Source organism: Lissotriton helveticus, chromosome 5_2 (assembly GCF_964261635.1).
Source record: "Lissotriton helveticus chromosome 5_2, aLisHel1.1, whole genome shotgun sequence".
NCBI lineage: Eukaryota > Metazoa > Chordata > Amphibia > Caudata > Salamandridae > Lissotriton > Lissotriton helveticus.
Window position 1 is genome coordinate 4,722,870 of NC_136066.1, and position 21,993 is coordinate 4,744,862.

A 21,993-nucleotide genomic window follows, 5' to 3' on the forward strand; every position below is an offset into this window, starting at 1 on the left:
ACTGCTAAATAATTGGTTCGGGATATCCCAGTGATAAGACTGTGCCTGAATATCATTGTTTGCTGAAGTCCCCAAGATGCACGGATTAAAGTCTCCAGACAAAATTAGATTTGGGGATGTTCGGGTGTTCATAACGTTGTATAAGTGGTCTGTTAGGGTTTTCCCCTCCTTTCCCTTGTTTTTAGGGTTGATGTCGGTGTTAGTCAGCTGTACCGCTTTCTTCTTACCCCCGAAGTTAAGTAGTACCTCCACTGTGTTTATGGCCAAGGAAGTTGTGCTGAGTGCCCGAGCGTAACCAATCGTTGATATTTTGAGATAGGTTGCTAGGCCTCCTGACAGACGACCAAACTTGCTTTTCCTTGTGGCTGGGGAATGATGACAAGTATAGCCCTCTAGATGAATAGCCATGTTTCCTGGAGAAGGATAATGTCAAACGATTTGACATATTGTAGGAAATCAGTATCCGCTGCTTTGTTATAGAGCCCGTTGATGTTCCAGGAGCATAGGTCCATGTGTGGTGCCTCCATACGCGGATCTCTCTCTGTTCGATGACCTTGTCATTGAGAATTACCTTGTGATTGAAAATGTCCTTGAGAATTACATATCCTGATGAGCCGGTGTTCAATTGTGCGATACGTGTTAGTAGGCCTTGAGATATTTTGCGTGGGTATCGCCTGTGGTACTATAGTAGAGCGACCCAGTGCACCCCTCAGCATGGACCTAGTTGTTGAAATCGTGTCTGGTCGCTGCTGGGGCCGCTCAAGTAGGGGCAGCGGGTATCCAGTGTTGTAGTGGACTGCTGTGTCGATCCCCCATGCTTTAAGGAGACCTTGCTCCTTGAAGATTTTGTTGACTATGTCAGGGGAAGACCATGTAGCTTTTGTCGCCTCATTCCCATCCAACCTGCCTGACTTTATGAATTCAATAGACAAGAGGTCCACTGAAGACAAGTCCTTAAGTGCTGGTATGGTGCTAAATAGCCACAGTAAGTTCCGTCTATTCAGAATATCAAATGGGCCCTTTGATTGATACTCTGGAGTAAAAAGGATGGTGGAAGAAAGATCCTTTGGATAGGGTTGCAGGGGAAATGGCTGGTTGTTCGGAGCTTGCGGATTTGAATTACTGTGATCCGGGTGCGGCTGGATCCCAATAGGATTTTCACCAGAGGTGATGGTTGATAGAGCGGGCATAGAAAGATCCATGAGGGGGCTGGCTGTGGAGGATGAGAATTTAATTTGAGGGCTCAAGACCCTAGGTACCGCCAGCTCTTGGGGACGGAAACTTACATTGCTTGAAGTGGTTGGTTCGTTCCGTACAGGATCCAGATTTTGGGTTGGCTGAACTGTTACCGGTTCAGATATCCGAGGTAGAAAAAGAGGAGGACTTACATCAGTCACTTTGCAGAGACTGTGTTCTTCAGGCTTATGTTGGAATCCGTTGCTGTTTTCGGATAAAACTCTGCCGTCCTCCAACGTGGAAGGGGAAAGACTAGCTTTTGGTAGTGCTCCATTAGGGGAGAGTCCGGGGGCAGTGGAGGGTGGATCCCTTCTGACGGAGCTTACTGCGATAGGACTCCTGACCAGCTGTTCAGATTTTTTCCCTGATTGAAAGAGTGGGTAAACTTCTGGCATACCTATTAAGGTTTGTTTGTTCCGGCCTTTCCTTTTTAGCTGGCGCCGCCCTTTCACGTTTAGGGGCGGCTTCCAAGCATTTGGAGGCGAAGTGGAACTAGTTTCAGTGTGAGCAGGGGGTCGGTGGTTGACAACCCAACGGCGGCTCCGGTGAAACTCTGTCGGAGATGCCCGGTGCAAATGACCCTCCTATTGGAGAAGCGCAGTAGGCTGGCCCGTCCGGATTGGTGCATTGAGGTCGTCCGTTTGTCCCTTTTGGCAGCCCTTCTAATAGACAAGATACAATTTCCGGAAGTGTTGCGAGTTTATCAATAATGGGACCGCAGCTGCATGACAGCTTTGCCTCCTGCTGGGCCCTACTAATTAGCGAATTTAATTGGCCGAGTTTGTCTATCCGCCCAACAAAAACGGCCAGGGTGTCTAGTAGAGACAACTGTAGGTCCATTTTGTCTGATTGAAAGTGGGGGGTATCAACGGTTCGTTGCATAGTGTTGAGCAGAATGTCCCACGTTTTTGACACTTCGGTTACTTGTGATCTTGTAGGTTGCCCCAAATCAATGCCCCTTTTGTTGGGGGTTGAAGACAATGAGGCATTAGGCACGGAGGTTGAGTTTGAGAGAGGACCCTCCAGGCTTGGACCCTGTCGGAAAGCCTGAATGTTATTTGTTGGTTCCACCTTTGGTGTCGCTGGATCCGTGTGCGTGAGTGGAATGTATGTGGCAACTAGATCGGCCCATTCTTGCGAGCCCAAATAAGTTGTATTGGCAAGGCTGTCGCTCCCTGGATTTGGTTTGTTGGCACCGTCCTCCTTGCTGTAATCTAGCTGAACTTTTGCTGCTCCTGCTGGGGGCTGTGAGAGGGATCTTGTACTAACCGGTTGGGGCAGATGACTGCTATCTTCAATCGGCAAGTTGTTTGGGTGACCTATGTCATCACTGCTCGGGGCTTCTTGCCGTTGGTTGAGCTCCACACCGCTGCTGGAGGGAGAGTTATGCGTGAAACTGTTCTGAATCTGGCTTGTTGTGTCAGGGATCGCTAACCAGATGCCCAAGAGTCCACAGGAGTGAAGAGAAATCCCCTTAACCTCTAAAAAACAACCACAGGATTGAGGAGTACCATACACTCCTATGGGCTGTTCTCTAAAAGTATGGGGGAAAATTCCAAGGAGTGTCCACCACTCTCCCCATACGTGGGGTGGAATTGCAGGAGGGTAATAGGTCTGTCTGGTCTCAAGATGCTGCAAGGAAACAATAAGAATATACCAATACACTGTTCTACACACTTTTACCTAGCAGTACATTGACATGTGACTAGCATAGCATTACACTTACCCCAGGTAGGTCTCGAAATGTCCTTGAAGAGTAGTGCGGGTAATATACTGGACTCGAGAAGATAGGAGTCCTTATGGACTGGGGAGGGCTAATCAATCTCGCACTCACACGACATACAACCATACAGACCAAAAAGGAAAGCAACTCAAGGGTTTTAACGTAGGGATTTGAGGAGCAATGGCCGGCTCTTCTGGGGCACCGAAGAGCGGAGCATGTACTCTCTCAAGAGAGGCGAAGACCGTCCCAGAACCAGGCGCCAGGCGGAGCAACCCTCTCTCACATAGGGATGAAGAAATGACAGGGGGAAGTCTACTCAACGAGCTGAACACAAATGGCGTATTCCGGCACAGCACGCCACTTGCGGGGAAAAACAAACTCGGCTTTCAAGCCTAAACATGCACCAACCGGTGCGGAAAGGTAATGTCTTTCAAAGGAAGCGAAAACAAAATTCGGCTTCCAAGCTGAGTCGTGCACCGGGCGGTGCGGACAAAAATAGGGACCCGGTTTCCGTGTTAACCGAGGGCGTGGAAATGAGGTAGGCGGGGAAGTCCGTGCTGATAAAGATTCTCAGCGATCTCCCCGAAAGCAATCTCTGAGAGTTGGGGGATGTGGGTCGGAACCAGCAAGCAAGCGCCACGATAGGAGTAATGGCGATGAGCAACAAACAGAACTGGAAAGGGGGGGGCGTGGTCACGGCAGTAAGCCAAGCGTCTGCTTCAGGGTAGAGCGTCCCTTTACGTGATGAAGGGATTGTCTCTAAAGAGCAGTCTATATTATTTGCTGGGGGAATGAGGGAAAAGAGACACGGGGTGGCTATTTACACACATGTCAATGTCTAATCCTTGTAGCTGCTCTCAAACCCCTAACATGTTGTGCATGAATTTAAAGCCGCTGGATCCCCTGAAGAGTTTAGGTCCGTGGCAGAAGAGGGAAGATGAAGAACAGACGTTGCCCCCCAGCTGCCTGCTAGGGGTGGTGATGGTCTACCAATGGCCTTGTTGGAGAGCTTGTGTTCGACCAGGGCTCTGTTCCCCCTGCTGGCACTAGACTCAATTCTGGTTGACTGCCCAACGAGGAAGTGTGAAATGAGGTACAGCTGGCTTGCTGCAAAGATTGTGCAAGCGGCGGATCCATCGGGGAAAGAGGAAGAAGTGAATCCTGAAGGCCCACAATTTTCCCGCTAGACAAAAAGAAAGTGGAAAAAGGGTCTTTCATAAAATTACATTTTGAAGTAATATTTGGTTGTCGCAAGTTGGGATGGGGGATCACAACTGGAGAGTTTTGATCGCTTAACGCTCCAGGTTCTCCTTGAGTCGCTGCCCAGCTCCCACTAACTTCTTTGGTTTTTCCTGTCTCGCTGGTGCTTGATGGTGGGCTTCCCGTTTGCCTTTAACTGGGGCTTTGATTTAGCCTTCGGTTTCTTTTCCAGGTAGACCCTTTTCTTACCAGACCTCATGTTGAGTTAGCTAAAACCCCCTGCGGTACCCTACGGACTGTCAAGGGTAACCGCACACCCTTACCAAAAGAGTGAGGGGTCGGGGGGTCGAGGGTGGTGCTGGCCTCCGCTGTGAAGTGGAGCGTCGGTGAAGCGGAGTGACGGGGGGGGGGGAGCTAGGCGAGGTCACTAATCTCCCCCTCACGCTGTGGTGCAGAGGAGGGTTCACAGCCCCTGCTTCCATCTCCGTGGGTCAGAGCTGGTGTCCCTGGTGTCTCGGTGGAACTCGGTGGGCCACATTAGTTACAGTAGGTCTCAGTGGTGGTGGTTCCACGGCTCGTGGGGGTTGCAGCTCACCTTGCGCCCCTGCCCGTTTCACCGCTTTCCCATTCTCATTCCCAGACGCTGGCTCACCCACTGCTGCTGCCGATGAGACACAGAGACACAGAGGGGGCGCACGGTGCTCGGTGGAGCCCCCAACAGTCACTCGTACTTTGTGCAGATATGCAAAGATGCAGATGACCCCGCAGGTACCCCCCCCCCCCCCCGCAAATACTCCCTGCAGGGGGTACGCGGTTGGTGCTAGAGGGCTAGAGAGCTAGAGGGCTCCCGTAGGTGATCAGGTGATATGTAGTTGAGGGAACGCTTACCACAAGCTTTTTCCCCAGGCAGCTCGAGACAGTTCCAACAGGCTCCAGCAGACTCCGGAGGTCGCAGGCAGTGGTTTCCCCGGTAGCTGCTGGTGCCTTGATACGAAGGTAGTGCGGATAATGCGGGTCGGCCGCGCTGCAAACACCCTGCAAGTTGAAATACACCACAGGCTGCAGCTGCGGGCAGTGGACATGAAGGGTGTATCAAGCCTCTCTTCTCAGTGCTCGAGCTCAGAGCACTCTGTGATATTCCGTGCAGTTCCGTGTCCTGGCCGCCCCCGCTTACTCCGCTTCTCAGGTTTGTCAGGCTGTCTAGGCGGGCCTGACCCCCACTGCTTCCCAGGTTTCCCGGGCTCCCGATGGTAGGTTTCGTCCCCCACCGCTGGATGCTACAGGCTACGGCGGTGTTGTTTTCACAGCGCTCCACACTCCCAGCGCTCACACCAGCACGCAACCTGCTCCACAGCTCCTCTGCTCCACTGGGACGGCTGCAAAACACGGACTGGCAATAGTAAATCCAACTTACGAGGGTGCTGAGGTGGTGCCAATCGTAGTACAGTTTTAGAACAGAGATCTGGCACTGGGAGCCTGGTTAGCAGGGACCCCGTGCACTTACATTCAATATGACATCATGCATCAGCCAAACAAGTGAGGGCTAACAGTGTCAAAAAGGCACTTTCTACAGTCATTATGAGGTGCCTCTGCTGAAACCTCAAAAGGAGCTGGTAGGGCTCAAGTAGCTAGCGAGGTGGGAGAGAAACGAAGGGAGCGTGCCGCGGCCCTATTCTCCTTGGACTGCTCGAGAGCAGAGTCTGCCTTGTTCTCAAACAGACAAGTCCCATGGAAAGACATGTCCATGCAGGTTTACTGGACAGCATCTCTCAATCTGGTGGACCGTGGCCAAGCGTGACTGCGAATGGTGAAACCGATGCCAACTGAATCGGTGGTGTCCAAACAAGAACACACTGTGAACTTGGCTGCGTCACAACTGTCCTGTATGGCTTGTACAAGGACAGGTTGGAGATCTTGAGGACAACCTGAGCGCATTTGAGCCACCAAACTACAAAAGTTGTGGGAATAACGTCTCAGCTCGCAGCTAGCCTTTTCTGACTTAAGTGCCAAACTGGTGGACGAAAAAACTTTTCCCAGATGTCTCCAACCATTTTGATTTCCTATCGGGGAGAGGAGAGCTTTCAGGGGAGGTTTGAGGAGATGAAAATAGTGAATTCCCCAGGGCAGGGTGGTAGCATCGTGCAATCCGGCAGTTGGCCTGTGTGCCAGAACAAGCGTTGACCCATGCCCAAAACAATGTATCTCGAAGGGCCTTGTTAAACGGTAAAAGGGGCTAAGTGGATGTGTGTCCGGGCTGAACGACTTCTGTAAGAACATAACATTGATGTTAACCTCCAAGGTCGGCAGCTGAAGGTGAAGAACTTCGGCCACCCTACTTATGACCATGGTATAAGACACACACTCCTCTGCGCGTGACCAGGATGTGAGAGGTGTGAGAAAGTGCCCTCTTTCTTGCATTGGTATGCCCCCAATTTTTGCTGAATTGCTGATGTGCTTTGACTGAGTGTGCCCTGGGCTCCTGCTAATCAGATACTCAGGGCCTATGTTCCTTCACTAAAACTGTGTTGAAACTAAAAACCAATTGGCATCTCTGGCCACCTGTCAGCCCCTAGTAAATGGTACCCTAGACACCCAGGGCATGGTGACCAGAGAAGACCCCTAAGGGCTGCAGCACTTATTGTGCCTCCCTTAGGGGCCCTGTACCTTGACACACACACACACACTGCCTTTGCAGGCTGAGTGTCTTAGTGCAGAACTCAGCAAAGAGTCAACATGGCACACATCCCTGTGGGCCACGCCCACAAACACACTGGCCTGGCATTCTTCAGTCACCCCTCAAGCTGGGTGCACTATGCCAGTGGTGTGGGCACAGGTGCATGAGCCCTGTGCCCCTACAGTACCCAGCGCCATTCCTGGGCACTGTAAGTGCAGTGATGCCATTAAGAGTATATGGTGCTGGGAGGTTGTCTTTACGAACTCCACAGCACCATAATGGCTACACTGAAGACTGAGAAGTTTGATATCAAACTTCTCAGCACATTCAACCCGCACTGTTGCCAGTGATGGATCTAATGTAAAATGCACGACAGAGGGCATCTTAGAGGTGCCCCCTGAAACCTAACCAACTCCCAGTGTCCTGACTGCATGGCTACCGAGGCTGCCACCACCAGACATGTTTCTGGACCTCTGGGCCGAGAGCCTGCCGCTCTCGGGGGCCTGTAACAATGCACATCCTGGGGCGAGGTGCCAAGCCTCCTCCCCCAGGATGGGCAGGGAAGCTTCAAAGGCATGCCGCCTTTTGTGAGCTTCTCCAGGCCGATTGCTGTACTCAGCAACTGGCCCCCACCGGTTCTGACCCCCACTCTGGCAGGAAGAACGGCGGGAAACCCTAAGTGAGGAAACGGGGTGTGCCAGCCTATGCCAACTCCACCCCTCAGATGGGAGAGGCGAGGTGAAACACAACTCCAGGCTCCGGCCATCTTGAGGATGGGGAGCCCTGCCCAATCAGAGATAGAACAGGAACCCATTGATCCCTGCCCTTGCCATACCTGTAACGCCCCTAAATTTAGTATTATGGGGCACCCTGAACCTTCCTTCCTCAGATCCCGGTTGCAACAAGAACAAGAACAAGAAACAAGAAGAGCTGCCGTGCAGCTGCTAACAAGAGGACGACATCAACTGACTTGGCCCCAGAACCCTACAGGCCTGTTGATCCTTGAACCTGCTCCTGCTAAATCCAGCGTCTCCTGCGGACAGCAACCTCGAAAACCCCGGAGGACCTGCCTGCCTAGAACCTCTCAAAGACTGGGACTCCCATGAGCAGTGGTTCTGCTCAAATAGTAACACCCCTGGTTCCAGCCAGGAACCGCGAATCGAGCCCACTCTGCACCTGCCGAGCCAGGCCTGTGCCTGAGTGAACAAAGCCCACGAGGACGTCCCCCGGCGTCTGTGACCCGGAGTCCAGTGCCCAAAGATCCTCCTCGATTAACCAGACAACGCCTGTAGCCTCAGAACCGGGGACTCCTCCAACCGCGAGTAGTTGAGGGTAAGATTTCCCGACACCAAAAGACACCCCTGCACCCGGTACCCTGCGGCCCCCTGTGCCTTCCTCTGGGGTACCTACCTCTTCTCCAAGATCCCAACTCACCTCTCGAAGTGGTGATCGCACCTGAAGAATCTCCGTCCCCGAGTATGCAGCCTTTGTTCATTTTTTAACTCTTCCATTGATTAACATTGAGCGCCCGACGGCTCAAAAGCACCCTGCACCCAGCCGCCCGAGTGCCACTGCAAGTGCAGCAACTACCCTACTTTACTTCCCCATTTGCCTTGTGTAAGTGACCAGGAGGTCAGCTCCCACAGCCGCGTGGCCTGCTTGCTTCAAACCACCAACTGAAGGCCCCCGATCCTCAGGATTACATTGGGCCTACTCTCTCTGCACCCGGCTGCCCCTGTGCCGCGGAGGATGCAACAACTGTACCTTTCCGACCCTGGGAGACCCCCGAGTCTGTGCCCAGAACCTTAACTCTACCACTCAAGTACTTACCTAAAAGCTGATAACTCACTTCCTTCCATAGGTTAACATGACTGGTTTTACTTGGAAATTCTTCTAAGTGTGGAGTTTTGAAACTTTAAAATATTCATCTAGGGGGCGTGGCTTAGCGGGCGATCATGGCGGACGTGGCTTGCTAGAGCTCCCGCCGGCCCGACACTTATCCTGGCATTATCCTGGTCCCTGAACCCTACGGAGTGTGCCACGACCGAGGAGACCTGAGCGGACATCGCTGGGAGCCGTCCGGTGCCTGACACGAAGCGCGGAGTCCATCTGGCGCGAAGAGGCGAGTGGGTGAAGCGAGCGGCCTGGTGCCCGCCGGACAGGCCGGGGCCTCAATTTTGGCGTGCCCGGGCCGGACCCGGGGCGGACGGCGCTGCTTCCAGAAGGCGCTCCAGGGCTACCCACTACCGGCGGCCCATTGAGGAGTGCCCTATCTCCCCCCACACTGCCAGCGGTGGGGGCCCGTGCCTCTGTGGGCGCCCTGGTGGAGCTGCGGCCTTCCTGCTTCGGCGGAGCCGGGGCCTCGAGTTTGGCGACCCCCGCGCCTCGTGGACCCTTTGATCCTGGGACCCTCCGCTGTTGGCGCCTGCAGCGCCCTGCATCCTTCGGCGCATTCTGCTGCCGGCGGACACGGCGCTCTTCACGGCGGCCGACCGCGGTGCCGGGCCGTCGGTGCGCGCTGCACCCTCCGCCCTCGTGGACCGAGTCGGGCGGGGGCGGCCAGTGCCCGTGACGAGCCGGGGGTGCCGGTGAGATCGGTGTGGCCCGGGCGCCGGCCCGCTGTGGGGACTGCCGAACTGCACGGGAGCAAGTGCAGGACATTGTGCCCCTGTGGACATTGGGGCTCGCTGGTCCCACTGGCATAGATCGGAGGAGTCGGACACCTGGGGGGAGGCTTCCGTGCGCTGGGATCTGGCGAGGCTGCACGACTTGAGTCCCTCCCTGTGACCGACGGCTCGGCGACGGCGAGATCCTGAGTGGACTGGTGTGCTTCGGCCGCCCCGGCTGGGGCCTGAGTGGGGGACCCTCGAGCGGTGCGACCCCCCTACAGGTGCGTGCTACTGGTGGGTCGCCTCTGCCGCTGCCGCCATGACCAGGGGCACGGCCGCCACAAAGTCTGGGCCAATCGACAAATTTACCGGCCCCGGTGGAAGTGCTGGAGCGGCTAGTGGGGGTCAGAGTACTGGACCAGACAACGCGGCACTGCTGACAGCCATCAATCAGTCCCGTGATATGTTAGATGCGAAAATTGGAGCGGTGGGAACCGATGTGATGCTTCTGCGCCAGGACCTCCGCAACGCGGTCGCTCGCATAACGGAGACGGAGACCAGAGTCACGACAGTTGAGGGGGATGTTGGCGTCCTTAGGAAGAAGATTGCCGACATGGAACAGACTCAACGAGGCCTGGCACTGCGGGTGGAAGATGCCGAGGGGCGGGCGCGACGGAACAACCTGCGCTTTGTTGGCTTTCCGGAGGACTGTGAGAAAGGGCCCATGGATGTCTTCCTGCCTCGGTGGCTGGAGAGCTGGCTGCCCCCGGACGCCCTGTCGAGCTGCTTTGTGGTGGAGCGCGCGCATCGCACCTTGACGCAGAAACCGCCAGTTGGGGAGCGACCTCGCCCGATCATTGCAAGGCTCCTTAACTTTCACGACAGGGATGTCATCCTCCGGGAAGCGCGGCTCAAGGACACGCTGCTCTATGACAACCACAAGATTATGATATTCCCTGATTACACCAAACTGGTCCACCAGCAGAGGCATTCCTTTCTGGAGGCGAAGGCCAAGTTGCGAGGTCTCAAGATCCAGTATTCGCTACTATATCCGGCTCGCCTCAGGGTGGTCTTCAACTCAAAGACTCTCTTCTTCGATACACCAGAGGCCGTCTTCACTTGGACTGATGAAACTGTCAGGATTCGCCCGCACGTCCAGCCGGGGTTGCACTCCGGGTCGCCACGTGGCTCCTCGACGGACCGGAGCGACCCGCCTGCCAAGGGGAAACGCCATCGCAAATCCCGCTCCCGACGGAGGTCCCTGTCCCGGGATCCCTTGCTGGGGGACACACAACCTGACACAGAATAGCCTGGCGAAGACTCAGGATTGTCGCAGGCCAGGGCTACCTGCTGGCGGCCTCTCGTCGATGTCTCTACCCCGTGGCTGCTGAACTCTGGCCGATGGAGCAGCCGTTGACTGGTGCAGTATTGACTCCTTTCCTGGTGGGGGTGTGGACGCTTGCGGTCCGACACCCCTTGGTTTGTGGTGCCTTACTACTGATGTTGCTGTTTCCCTGGAGTGGGTTCGGGGTGCACTTTATGGGCTGCCTCCTCCGGATGGGGTTGGGGGGTGGTTCTGGGAGTGTGCCTGGTTAGGGTTTTAAAGGGAGTCTAGTTGGGATCCATTGGTATGACTGGCTTTAGACGCTGTGTTTTGGGTCTGAAGTACCGTATACCGCGACAGATGCTTCATTGTTTATTGAGGTATTGGGGTGGGGGAGGGGGGCTCTGGGGTGTTTGGTTGTTGGGGGGTTGGGTTGGGACTAGTGGGGTAGCGGGGGTTGGGAATGTGTTCTGTGGGATGCACGTGTTTCGTATGCAGTCGGCGGCTGGTGGGCTGGGAGTTTGGGTTGGGTTGCGGGGATTGTGGACACGGACCCATTGGGACAATGGCTGATGCCCCACGACTTGTGCCATCTACTGCTCTCATGCGTGTACTGAGTTGGAATGTCCGGGGGCTCCTGGACAAGATCAAACGGGGGGCTGTGCTCCGCTGGGCAAAAAGGGACCTGGCTGACGTGCTCCTCCTCCAGGAAACGCACATGCTGGGTACGAAGGCTCTGAGCCTACAGAGGTTTGGCTTCCACCAGGTGTTTCATGCAGGGTTTGCCAGGGGCTCGAGGGGGGTAGCCATCCTGGTTCATAAAAGACTAGCTTATACCCATGAGCGTCAGTGGCTTGATCCGCAGGGCCGGTTTGTGTTTGTGCAAGGGAAGATTGGTGTGGAGCCCGTAATCCTTGGTAGTGTGTATGCCCCTCCCCCGCTGCAGTGGGCCCTTGCGGAGAGACTGTTTACCCTGTGGGCCGAACTTCCCCGTTCTCTGGCGGTAATTGGTGGCGACTGGAACGACGTGTTGGATGTGGCTCTGGACAGGCAGAGGAGGCAGGGGGTCGCGGCTGCGGCCTCGCCTACGAAGCTGAGTGCAATGATTGATGGCCTTGGATGGGTGGATGTGTGGAGACACCTTCATGCAGAGAGACGAGAATACACCTATGTGTCTGCTGTGCATGGCTCCCTTTCACGCTTAGACTGTGTATTTGTACCGGGGACTTTCCTTGATAGAGTAAAGGGGGCGGCGATCCGACCTCGCGGGCTGTCCGACCACTCCCCGGTGGCGGTTCAAATTGACCTTTGCAAGGCGCGCCAACCATTCAGGTGGCGGATGTCTACATGGCACCTGCAGCAACCGGGCTACTCTCGGCACTTGCGCGGCGCGATTGCCCACTACTGGCGGGACAATCTGACGGAGGAAGTTGATGCAGTGACAGTGTGGGAAGCCATGAAACCCGCCATGAGGGCTGTCGATATTGCCTGGTGCGCATCTGCCCGCCGGACCCGACAGGAAAGTATCGCCACTGCGGCGGAGAGTGTGGAAAGGCGTGAGGCACGACACAGGGAGGCGGCCGATGATATGACGTTGCGGCTGCTGTTACAAGCACAACGGTCTTACTCCTCGGTCTTGTTGGACGAGGCCCGCCAAGCGTGGCTGGCTACGCGTAGTAGGGTGTACCAGTGGGGCGACAAGTCCTGCACCATGCTCCACCGGTTGTGTCAGCAGACTTTTCAGCCGATCACTTTACCGGGGCTGGTCGACGGCGCGGGGGTGGCAATAACAGACCCCTCGATCCTTGCTGCGAGCTTCGCGCGCTACTACGAGCGTCAGTATGCCCCTCGTGAGAGCCTCTCCCCCGATGGCATTGAGGCTTACCTCGCGGCGGTTCGCCCGCAGGCGGTACCTGACGAGGTCCGCGATGCCCTGGATCTCCCCCTGACAGCTGAGGAATTGGGTGACGCGCTGGGTCAACTCAATACGGGTAAAGCACCTGGGCCTAGTGGGTTCCCCAGTGAATTTTACCGGAAATTCCACCTGCAGCTTGGGCCGCATTACAGGCGGGCTCTGGAACTGGCTCGGGAGCGGGGTAGCCTCCCCCCGGACTGGCGCCACGCCGAGATTGTGGTGTTTCAAAAGCCGGGCAGACCCCCCGAGCGCCGCGAGTCCTACCGACCCATCTCCCTTATTAATTTTGAAGCCAAACTCCTGGCCAAGGCGCTTGCGAATCGCCTGCTTCCCCACATATCGGCCCTTGTCCACCCAGATCAGGCGGGATTCATGCCGCACCGGGCGACGCGACACAACATTCGGCGGGCGCAGGCGGCGATTGACGCGATTGGGACGACTGGGGACCAGGCGGCGCTGTTGTTGGCTGACATAGATAGTGCCTTTGACTCGGTCAGCTGGGCCTACCTCCTTACCCTCCTGCCACTTCTGAACCTGGGTCCGGTTTTCGTCTCCTATGTAAAGCTACTCTATACCGATATCACCGCTTCTGTGCGCGTCTCTGGGGCAATTTCCGCGCGATTCCCCGTGGCCAGGGGCACTCGTCAGGGGTGCCCCCTCTCCCCGTACCTCTTCGCGCTGGCCATGGAACCCATGGCCGCCCGAGTGCGCCAGGACGCGCTTTACCGGGGCTTTGTGTGGGGGTCGGGCCACTCGGACCGCATTGCTCTATATGCGGACGACGTGCTCTTTTTCATGACCGATTTACACCATACAGGACCCCGTGTTATTGACATAATGCGGGAGTTCGGCCAGGCGTCGGGGCTCTTTCTTAACCCTCGCAAGTCTACCCTGTGGATTCTGGGGGGTGCCTCGGTGAGTTGCCAGTGGGCTGCGTCTCTTCAGGTGGCGGTCGACGGCATGAAGTACCTGGGCGTACACCTCTCGGCCTCGCCTGCTGTGGCATGGGATCGTAACATCCAGCCGGTGTGGGACAGGGTCCAGGTTGATGTTAAGACCTGGACGCGTATGCCCCTCAATATCTATGGCCGGTCGGCTATTTTCAAAATGGTGGCCCTGCCTCGGCTCCTCTACCAACTACAGAATCACCCGTATAAAATAGACCCGCAGTGGTTCCGTGGTGTCAACTCGGTGCTGGGCAGATTTCTGTGGGCCGGGGGTGCCTCTAGGGTGGCACTGCATACCTGCTTCCTCTCTACCTACTGTGGCGGCTTGGCGTCCGCTGATCTGCTATCGTATTACCAGGCCTCCCATCTTCTAGTGCTCAACGAGTGGTGGTATGGGGATCGTAGCGATCCGGCCTATGCACTGGAACACTCCTTGATGGGCGGTGCCACTCTCCACACTCTGCTGTACTCGGCCAGGCGGAGGAGGGCCTTGCCAAGGGTCACTCAGGTGGTCTTCGCGATCTGGCGGCAGGCTCTGCGCCGCATGGGGTGGTGGGGCAGGCTGACGGCCGAGACGCCACTGTGGCATAACGGTCTACTACCAGAGCTGGCCTCCTTGTCCGGGTTCGGCGGCTGGGACGCGATCGGGATTTCGTCCCTCGGTAATGTCCTCAACGGAACCACGCTTAAGTCCTTTCAGGACCTTAGCTCCGAGTATAATTTGTCCAGGTCCCAATTCTTTCGCTATCTTCAGTTCCGGCATGCCCTTGGCCCCAGCCTAGTGGGGTTGGAACAGCTCCCCGACTTTAGTCCCATTGAGGCTAAATTGTTTATGGGCGACCTGGGCGACAAGAAAGTCTCTCAGATATACCGCTCCCTGGTCGTCAGCTGCTCCCCCTCCCTTTCGACCTTGAAGGCCTCCTGGGAGAGTGATGTTGGCCCCTTGGATGAGGACGATTGGCGGGAGGCCCTCGAATCTCCTCGGTGTGCAGCTATAGCCGTCCGTCTTCGGTTCATTCAATTTAAATACCTCCATAGGGCCTATTATACTAGGGAGCGGCTGTGGCGTGCGGGCCTCATAGCTACCCCTGAATGTCTGAGGTGTGGTGCTGAGAGGGGGACACTTTTCCATACCGTGTGGTCCTGTGAGAGGCTGACCCGATTCTGGGCGGGTGTGTGGGACTGCCTGTCGGAAGTGCTGGGGTGGGATGTTCCCCGTACCCCTAGGCTGGGTCTCCTTCATATTCTGGAAAATGTTGGGGGTAACATTTACAAGCGCCACCTACTGCTGTTGGGGCTCGTGGTGGCTAAGCGTGACCTGGCCCAAGCATGGAAGTGCGAACGTGCCCCCCCCCTGAGTGCGTGGAAGGCAGGGTTGGACTACCTGATGGGTTTAGAATTACCCGTGTTTGAGGCCAGGGGGTGCCCCCGGAAACACTATAAGATCTGGAAGCGGTGGGCGGACTACAGGGATCTGGACCTCGATCCCCCAGCTGACATTGATGATGTGCTGGCCCTTGATGCGGACCCCGGGCCCTAGGCTACTAGCCAACTCTGACATTGCTTCCGTCTCCTGTTGCTGACTAGCGATCACGTGCACTGGGTTAGGGTGGGATAAGGGGTGGGTAGTCGGAAGGGGAGTTGGGGGATGCTGTTGGGAATGGGTGGGCTGGGGGGGTTTAGGGGCGTGCCCCTTTTGTTTCCATAAAACTCTGAGTTCATTACCATGCCTTTCTCTGTCTGTGTTGTTGACAGTCTCCTCCTGACTGTGGAGGGCTGTCCTGACTCTTGATTGAACTCTTAATAAACACGGTTTTGAAAAAAAAAAAAAAAAATATTCATCTAAAATCAGCCAAATACCGAATTCCGATTTACTCACCTGTTATCAGGAGAGAACCCAGTGCTGTAACTTTTAGCCATACCTCTGGGGGCTGTGGACTCTGTACGCACTGTACCTTACTTTCTTACATTAGGAGCCTCAACCTAGGGGAGGCATCAGGCCACTAGCCTCCTACAGTCCATCACACCAATTCTCTTCAGGATATAGTTGGTAAATCTCACCACCCGCACCATAGTCACTGTCCGAATTTGTGCCAAACGGGGAATGCAGGGTGCACATTTGTCTTTGTGGAGCCAGCTCTAAAGGAGTAAGTAGGACATCTCTGGACAGAAGCCAACCGAGTGTCAGAGAGGACAATTTGAGCCTCATTTTCCAGCGTCGATGGAGTCAGCTCAAAGTACCAGGTACTGGCATGGACCGCGGCATTGAAGTCAGACTCAGGCAGGAGCCACAGGCTGCCCCGTTGTGGGCCTGGAGGGTCCAGCTGGCACGGAGGGTGAACCCTCTGGCAGTAATCCAGGGGGAGAACCTCTCTTGTCCATGGGACCTGCAGGCTTGCCAGAGGGAGTCAGCAAGGATACAAAGATTCAGAGCACGCCCTCGCGGAACTCTTTACTCTGTTTAGGAGTGGTAGATGGCCCCAAAAACTCGGGTTATCCCGGAACAAACTGCGGGATCGATACAAAGTCTAACAGCTTCAGGAGCAAGATTGAGACTATGGTGCTGCCCCGGCATATTCTATGGGGAGTGTGAGTGACAGGAAAGGGCAGAGTCCTGATTACATTTTTTCTTTTTTTTTTCTTTGAATTGCTCAAGGAGCTTTATCGAGACAAAGACGGAACCCTAGAACAACCCCTGTTACTTCTGGATAACGAATGGGACCAGTCTCGTCCCAGAGTCTCCTGGTGCTTGGCGATGTGTTGTTTTGTCTTGTTGTATCATGTCTATGCCCTTCAGGTTAACTGACGCACAGTCACTGCAGGCCTTAGAGTCATGGCTCGACCCCAGGCACCACAGTCAAATCTGATGAAGATCTGCTACAGACATTTGTTTGCAACAGTCTTTTGGGGAGGGGCCATGTCCTTTGCACTTAAATATTAATTTTTGATTGAGCTAGGGGTCTCAAAGAGATGAGAAATAGCTCCTGAGCCATGTCTGGTGGTGTGACTAGAAAGGAAATTACATCAGCTGTGCTGGATGTATTAGCTAGTGTATTCGGAGGTGTGCGAGGGTTTATCAATTGTATTCTAGATATCTCAGTGCGAGTTTGACCACACTGACTCTGCACGAAGTATGGAAAAAAAATCGACCACGTACACTTCTGTAAAGTAGCAAATGGATTAGCAAAAAAGGCTTCCTTGCTAAAAGATACAACAACTTTAACTAAACAACGACATGCTTGGACAGTAGTCAACTCCTATATCAACCAAAAACCGCAAGGATATCTAGCTTCGCACTACAGTCAACATCTAAAAAAAGCTTTTTTAGCGTACCGAATGGGCATGCACCCATCAAAAGATGTAATGCCCTCTTGGAAACAACAAACGGAAAGTTTCAACTGCAGATTATGCGGATATCAGAAGGAAACATTGAAGCACTTGTTATGTACGTGTCCGGCCCTATTGACTCTAAGAAGAAGGCACCTACGGGGAATTTTGATCTCACTAAAGATACGCACTTACAGACAAGCGGTGATAAGCTGGCTAGGAGGTGCCTCATCCATTCTGTCATGCCGGGGAGTAAGATTTATGACCAAGGTAACAAAACTGCTACAGGAAACTGAACAGACAAAGGCACCTACTATCTAGTGCAAACATTGGTCAGGGAAAGAAGAACGTGGTGGTAGAAATGCCATTTAGCGAAAATCTCGCCCTGGATACACACATGGTGTTTTAACGAAAGATACATGTCCAGAGAGGGCTTTTTAGGGTCAGAACATTTTGACTTTTATTGTTAAGAATACATGTTATTTTATTTTCATCTTAATTTCTCTCTTCTTCCATTCTGTTTTTATCCATTTGAATATTGTAAAGATTTTTATTAATCAAACAATAAATATTGATGTATTCTAGACTTTGGGAGATTACCCATTTTATTCAGGTAGAAAGAGCTTTGAAATACATTATTTTATAGAGTAGAGGGTTTCTGGGCATTAGATGCCTGAATCTGGAGTGCAGAAAAGTTCAATGACCTCATTCTGAAGTGAGCGATTGTCTGTCATATTCTGGATAAAGGGAGCGCACCCAGCTTATGGTGGTGTGGGGGCTGGTTAACACTTTTGCTGCAGTGTGTGAGGTTATATACACCACTCTGGAGTGCAGAAGGGATCATCTACCATATTCCCATACCAGAGGTTCACTTACCGTTTCATGGAGTGCGGGATGTGGTCTTGGTAACTTGTGTTTCCTGGTTGAAGTTGCTGCATTCCTGTCTCTGCAAACTGACCTGAATGGGGACAAGGACAGTCACTGATAAAGTCTTAAACGACCGTCATATTCCCAGCCATCAGACCCCTAAAAGCAATAAATCACTGGAAGCAGGGATAAAATCCAGGACATTGTCTGGAAAACAATGGCACCCTGGCATCAGACCTAGCACTGCGCTCCTATTCCGCAGATCTATTACCCAAACCACAATCTTTGCACATCACTGGGGCTACACTCCTACTCACCACCAATACATCATCTTAGTCACCAACTTTCTACACACTGGTTCCACGCAATTATATCCCACCGACATCACCCTAACCACAAACTGTGTACACTGCTTGATCTATCCCACTGCCCCAACCTACACATCAAAGGAGGCAGAAACGTTGTGCACCACTAGATGGATACCTCTGCACTACACTAATATACCACTTCAATCAAAACCTTTGTATCCGGTCTCGGCTTCCCATGCTGCTGACGCACCAGCCTAACAGCAAACATTGCACATCACGGATTTGATAGCACCGCCTCTCAAAACAGCCAATATGCATCTCTAATCCACACTTCTGTACACCAAATATTATATACACCTGCACACCACTCTGAGACTTCTGACTGTGTACCAAAATATATCACTCCAGACACGCTCTACCCTGATTATAACTTTTCATACAACTAGTTCTATACAGTTGTGCACCACTACATCAATACACCAAACTAAACCAAAAATATGTACACTCTGAGAAATGGGTAGCACTCATAATGGAATGTTTGCAGTAAATACAAGGAGAAGACATAGACAGACTTGACATTGTATATTAAGGATTTAAAAAGGTAATAACTCATATAGTTAGACATTATTAATAATAATAAAATCCACTACACTAACTAGTTGGGTGACCTCCCAGTATCATTTGAACAGTCAAGTCACTATTCCAACCAAAACAGCCATGCAGAGCCACCTATCGACTGGAGAAAGAGCCATCAACATCAACAACCATCTCTGTGTTGGGGAAAGTTGAGGTTTCCCATGCTGAGAAAGCTGCAGTCTCCACTCCTGATAACACCTTCCATTAATTCCTTTAAGTTTCAGCTTTGGTAACTAGAACTGCACTTTTACTGTGTTTTTAAGTGACCTGCAGATTGATTTTTTAAAACACATTAAAAAAGTGTTATTATCCAAGCCAACATAAATTCATATTATTATTTTTTAACAATTAAAGGTATTTAACTGCTAGATGTGTGCATTTGTATATGTGGAATTGACGAGTAATCCCCGAGTATATTGTTGCAGGCGGCCCCCACAGCAGTTTTGCACAGTCTTTAGCTTTGTGTAGAGTGGATCAATGCAAGGCTTGCTCACAGACCAGGCCATGTGCAAACACACCAGGCTTTGGAGGTGAGCACTGGTGGTTTGCCACAGGCAACAAGCCTCCCATGCTTCCAACCGCCAGATGCACATGTAGTTTGCAAATAAAAGCCATTTCTGACATCTCAACTTTAATGCAACCCCCCAAACGCTCCCAAAGTAATCAGCAAATATTCGCTTTTTTACCCCCTATCATTAACTTCATTGTGCTTGTCAAAGTCATTATTTTACACCCTCCTTAACCATGCATCCCCCTATGATGGACTCGTCAGTCATTATTTCGCACCCTCTTTAACCATGGATCCCCCTCTGACAGACACGTCAGTCATTATTTCACACACTCTTTAACCATGGATCCCCCTCTGACAGACACGTCAGTCATTATTTCACACACTCTTTAACCATGGATCCCCCTCTGACAGACACGTCAGTCATTATTTCACACTCTTTAACCATGCATCCCTCCTCTGACGGACTCGTCAGTCATTATTTCACACCCTCCTTAACCATGCATCCCCCTCTGACGGACTCGTCAGTCATTATTTCACACACTCTTTAACCATGGATCCCCCTCTGACAGACACGTCAGTCATTATTTCACACACTCTTTAACCATGCATCCCTCCTCTGAATGACTCCTCAGTCATTATTTCACACTCTTTAACCATGCATCCCCCTCTGACAGACACGTCAGTCATTATTTCACACACTCTTTAACCATGCACCCCCCTCTGACAGACACGTCAGTCATTATTTCACACACTCTTTAACCATGGATCCCCCTCTGACAGACACGTCAGTCATTATTTCACACACTCTTTAACCATGGATCCCCCTCTGACAGACACGTCAGTCATTATTTCACACTCTTTAACCATGCATCCCTCCTCTGACAGACACGTCAGTCATTATTTCACACCCTCTTTAACCATGCACCCCCCTCTGACGGACTCTTCAGTCATTATTTCACACACTCTTTAACCATGGATCCCCCTCTGACAGACACGTCAGTCATTATTTCACACACTCTTTAACCATGGATCCCCCTCTGACAGACACGTCAGTCATTATTTCACACTCTTTAACCATGCATCCCTCCTCTGACGGACTCGTCAGTCATTATTTCACACCCTCTTTAACCATGGATCCCCCTCTGACAGACACGTCAGTCATTATTTCACACACTCTTTAACCATGGATCCCCCTCTGACAGACACGTCAGTCATTATTTCACACACTCTTTAACCATGGATCCCCCTCTGACAGACACGTCAGTCATTATTTCACACCCTCTTTAACCATGCACCCCCCTCTGACAGACTCTTCAGTCATTATTTCGCACACTCTTTAACCATGCATCCCCCTCTGACGGACTCTTCAGTCATTATTTCACACCCTCTTTCCATGCATCCCCCTCTGACGGACACGTCAGTCATGATTTCACACCCTCTTTAACCATGCATCCCCCTCTGACAGACACGTCAGTCATTATTTCACACACTCTTTAACCATGCATCCCCCTCTGACAGACACGTCAGTCATTATTTCACACCCTCTTTAACCATGCATCCCTCCTCTGACGGACTCGTCAGTCATGATTTCACACACTCTTTAACCATGCATCCCTCCTCTGACGGACTCGTCAGTCATGATTTCACACACTCTTTAACCATGCATCCCCCTCTGACAGACACGTCAGTCATTATTTCACACCCTCTTTAACCATGCATCCCTCCTCTGACGGACTCGTCAGTCATGATTTCACACACTCTTTAACCATGCATCCCCCTCTGACGGACACGTCAGTCATGATTTCACACCCTCTTTAACCATGCATCCCCCTCTGACAGACACGTCAGTCATTATTTCACACACTCTTTAACCATGCATCCCCCTCTGACAGACACGTCAGTCATTATTTCACACCCTCTTTAACCATGCATCCCTCCTCTGACGGACTCGGCAGTCATGATTTCACACACTCTTTAACCATGCATTCCCCTCTGACAGACACGTCAGTCATTATTTCGCACCCTCTTTAACCAGGCATCCCCCTCTGACAGACACGTCAGTCATTATTTCGCACCCTCTGTAACCATGCATCCCCCTCTGACAGACACGTCAGTCATTATTTCACACACTCTTTAACCATGGATCCCCCTCTGACAGACACGTCAGTCATTATTTCACACTCTTTAACCATGGATCCCCCTCTGACAGACTCGTCAGTCATTATTTCACACTCTTTAACCATGCATCCCTCCTCTGACAGACACGTCAGTCATTATTTCACACCCTCTTTAACCATGCACCCCCCCTCTGACGGACTCTTCCGTCATTATTTCGCACCCTCCTTAACCATGCATCCCCCTCTGACGGACTCGTCAGTCATTATTTCACACACTCTTTAACCATGGATCCCCCTCTGACAGACACGTCAGTCATTATTTCACACCCTCTTTATCCATGCATCCCCCTCTGACGGACTCTTCAGTCATTATTTCACACTCTTTAACCATGCATCCCTCCTCTGACAGACACGTCAGTCATTATTTCACACCCTCTTTAACCATGCACCCCCCTCTGACGGACTCTTCAGTCATTATTTCACACCCTCTTTAACCATGCATCCCCCTCTGACGGACTCTTCAGTCATTATTTCACACCCTCTTTAACCATGCATCCCCCTCTGACGGACTCTTCAGTCATTATTTCACACCCTCTTTC

General features: G+C 52.6%; 1 protein-coding gene across 7 annotated transcripts in view; it reads right to left on the reverse strand.

Annotated features, from left to right (window-relative positions):
• ODF2 (outer dense fiber of sperm tails 2) overlaps positions 1-21,993 on the reverse strand; it is a 306,180-nt gene that overhangs the window by 264,209 nt on the left and 19,978 nt on the right. For all 7 annotated transcript variants that reach the window (XM_078646615.1, XM_078646614.1, XM_078646612.1 and 4 more), the window contains exon 2: positions 17,832-17,913. In XM_078646615.1, the coding sequence (XP_078502741.1) occupies positions 17,832-17,913 (82 nt within the window). The remainder of the gene's footprint in view (positions 1-17,831; positions 17,914-21,993) is intronic.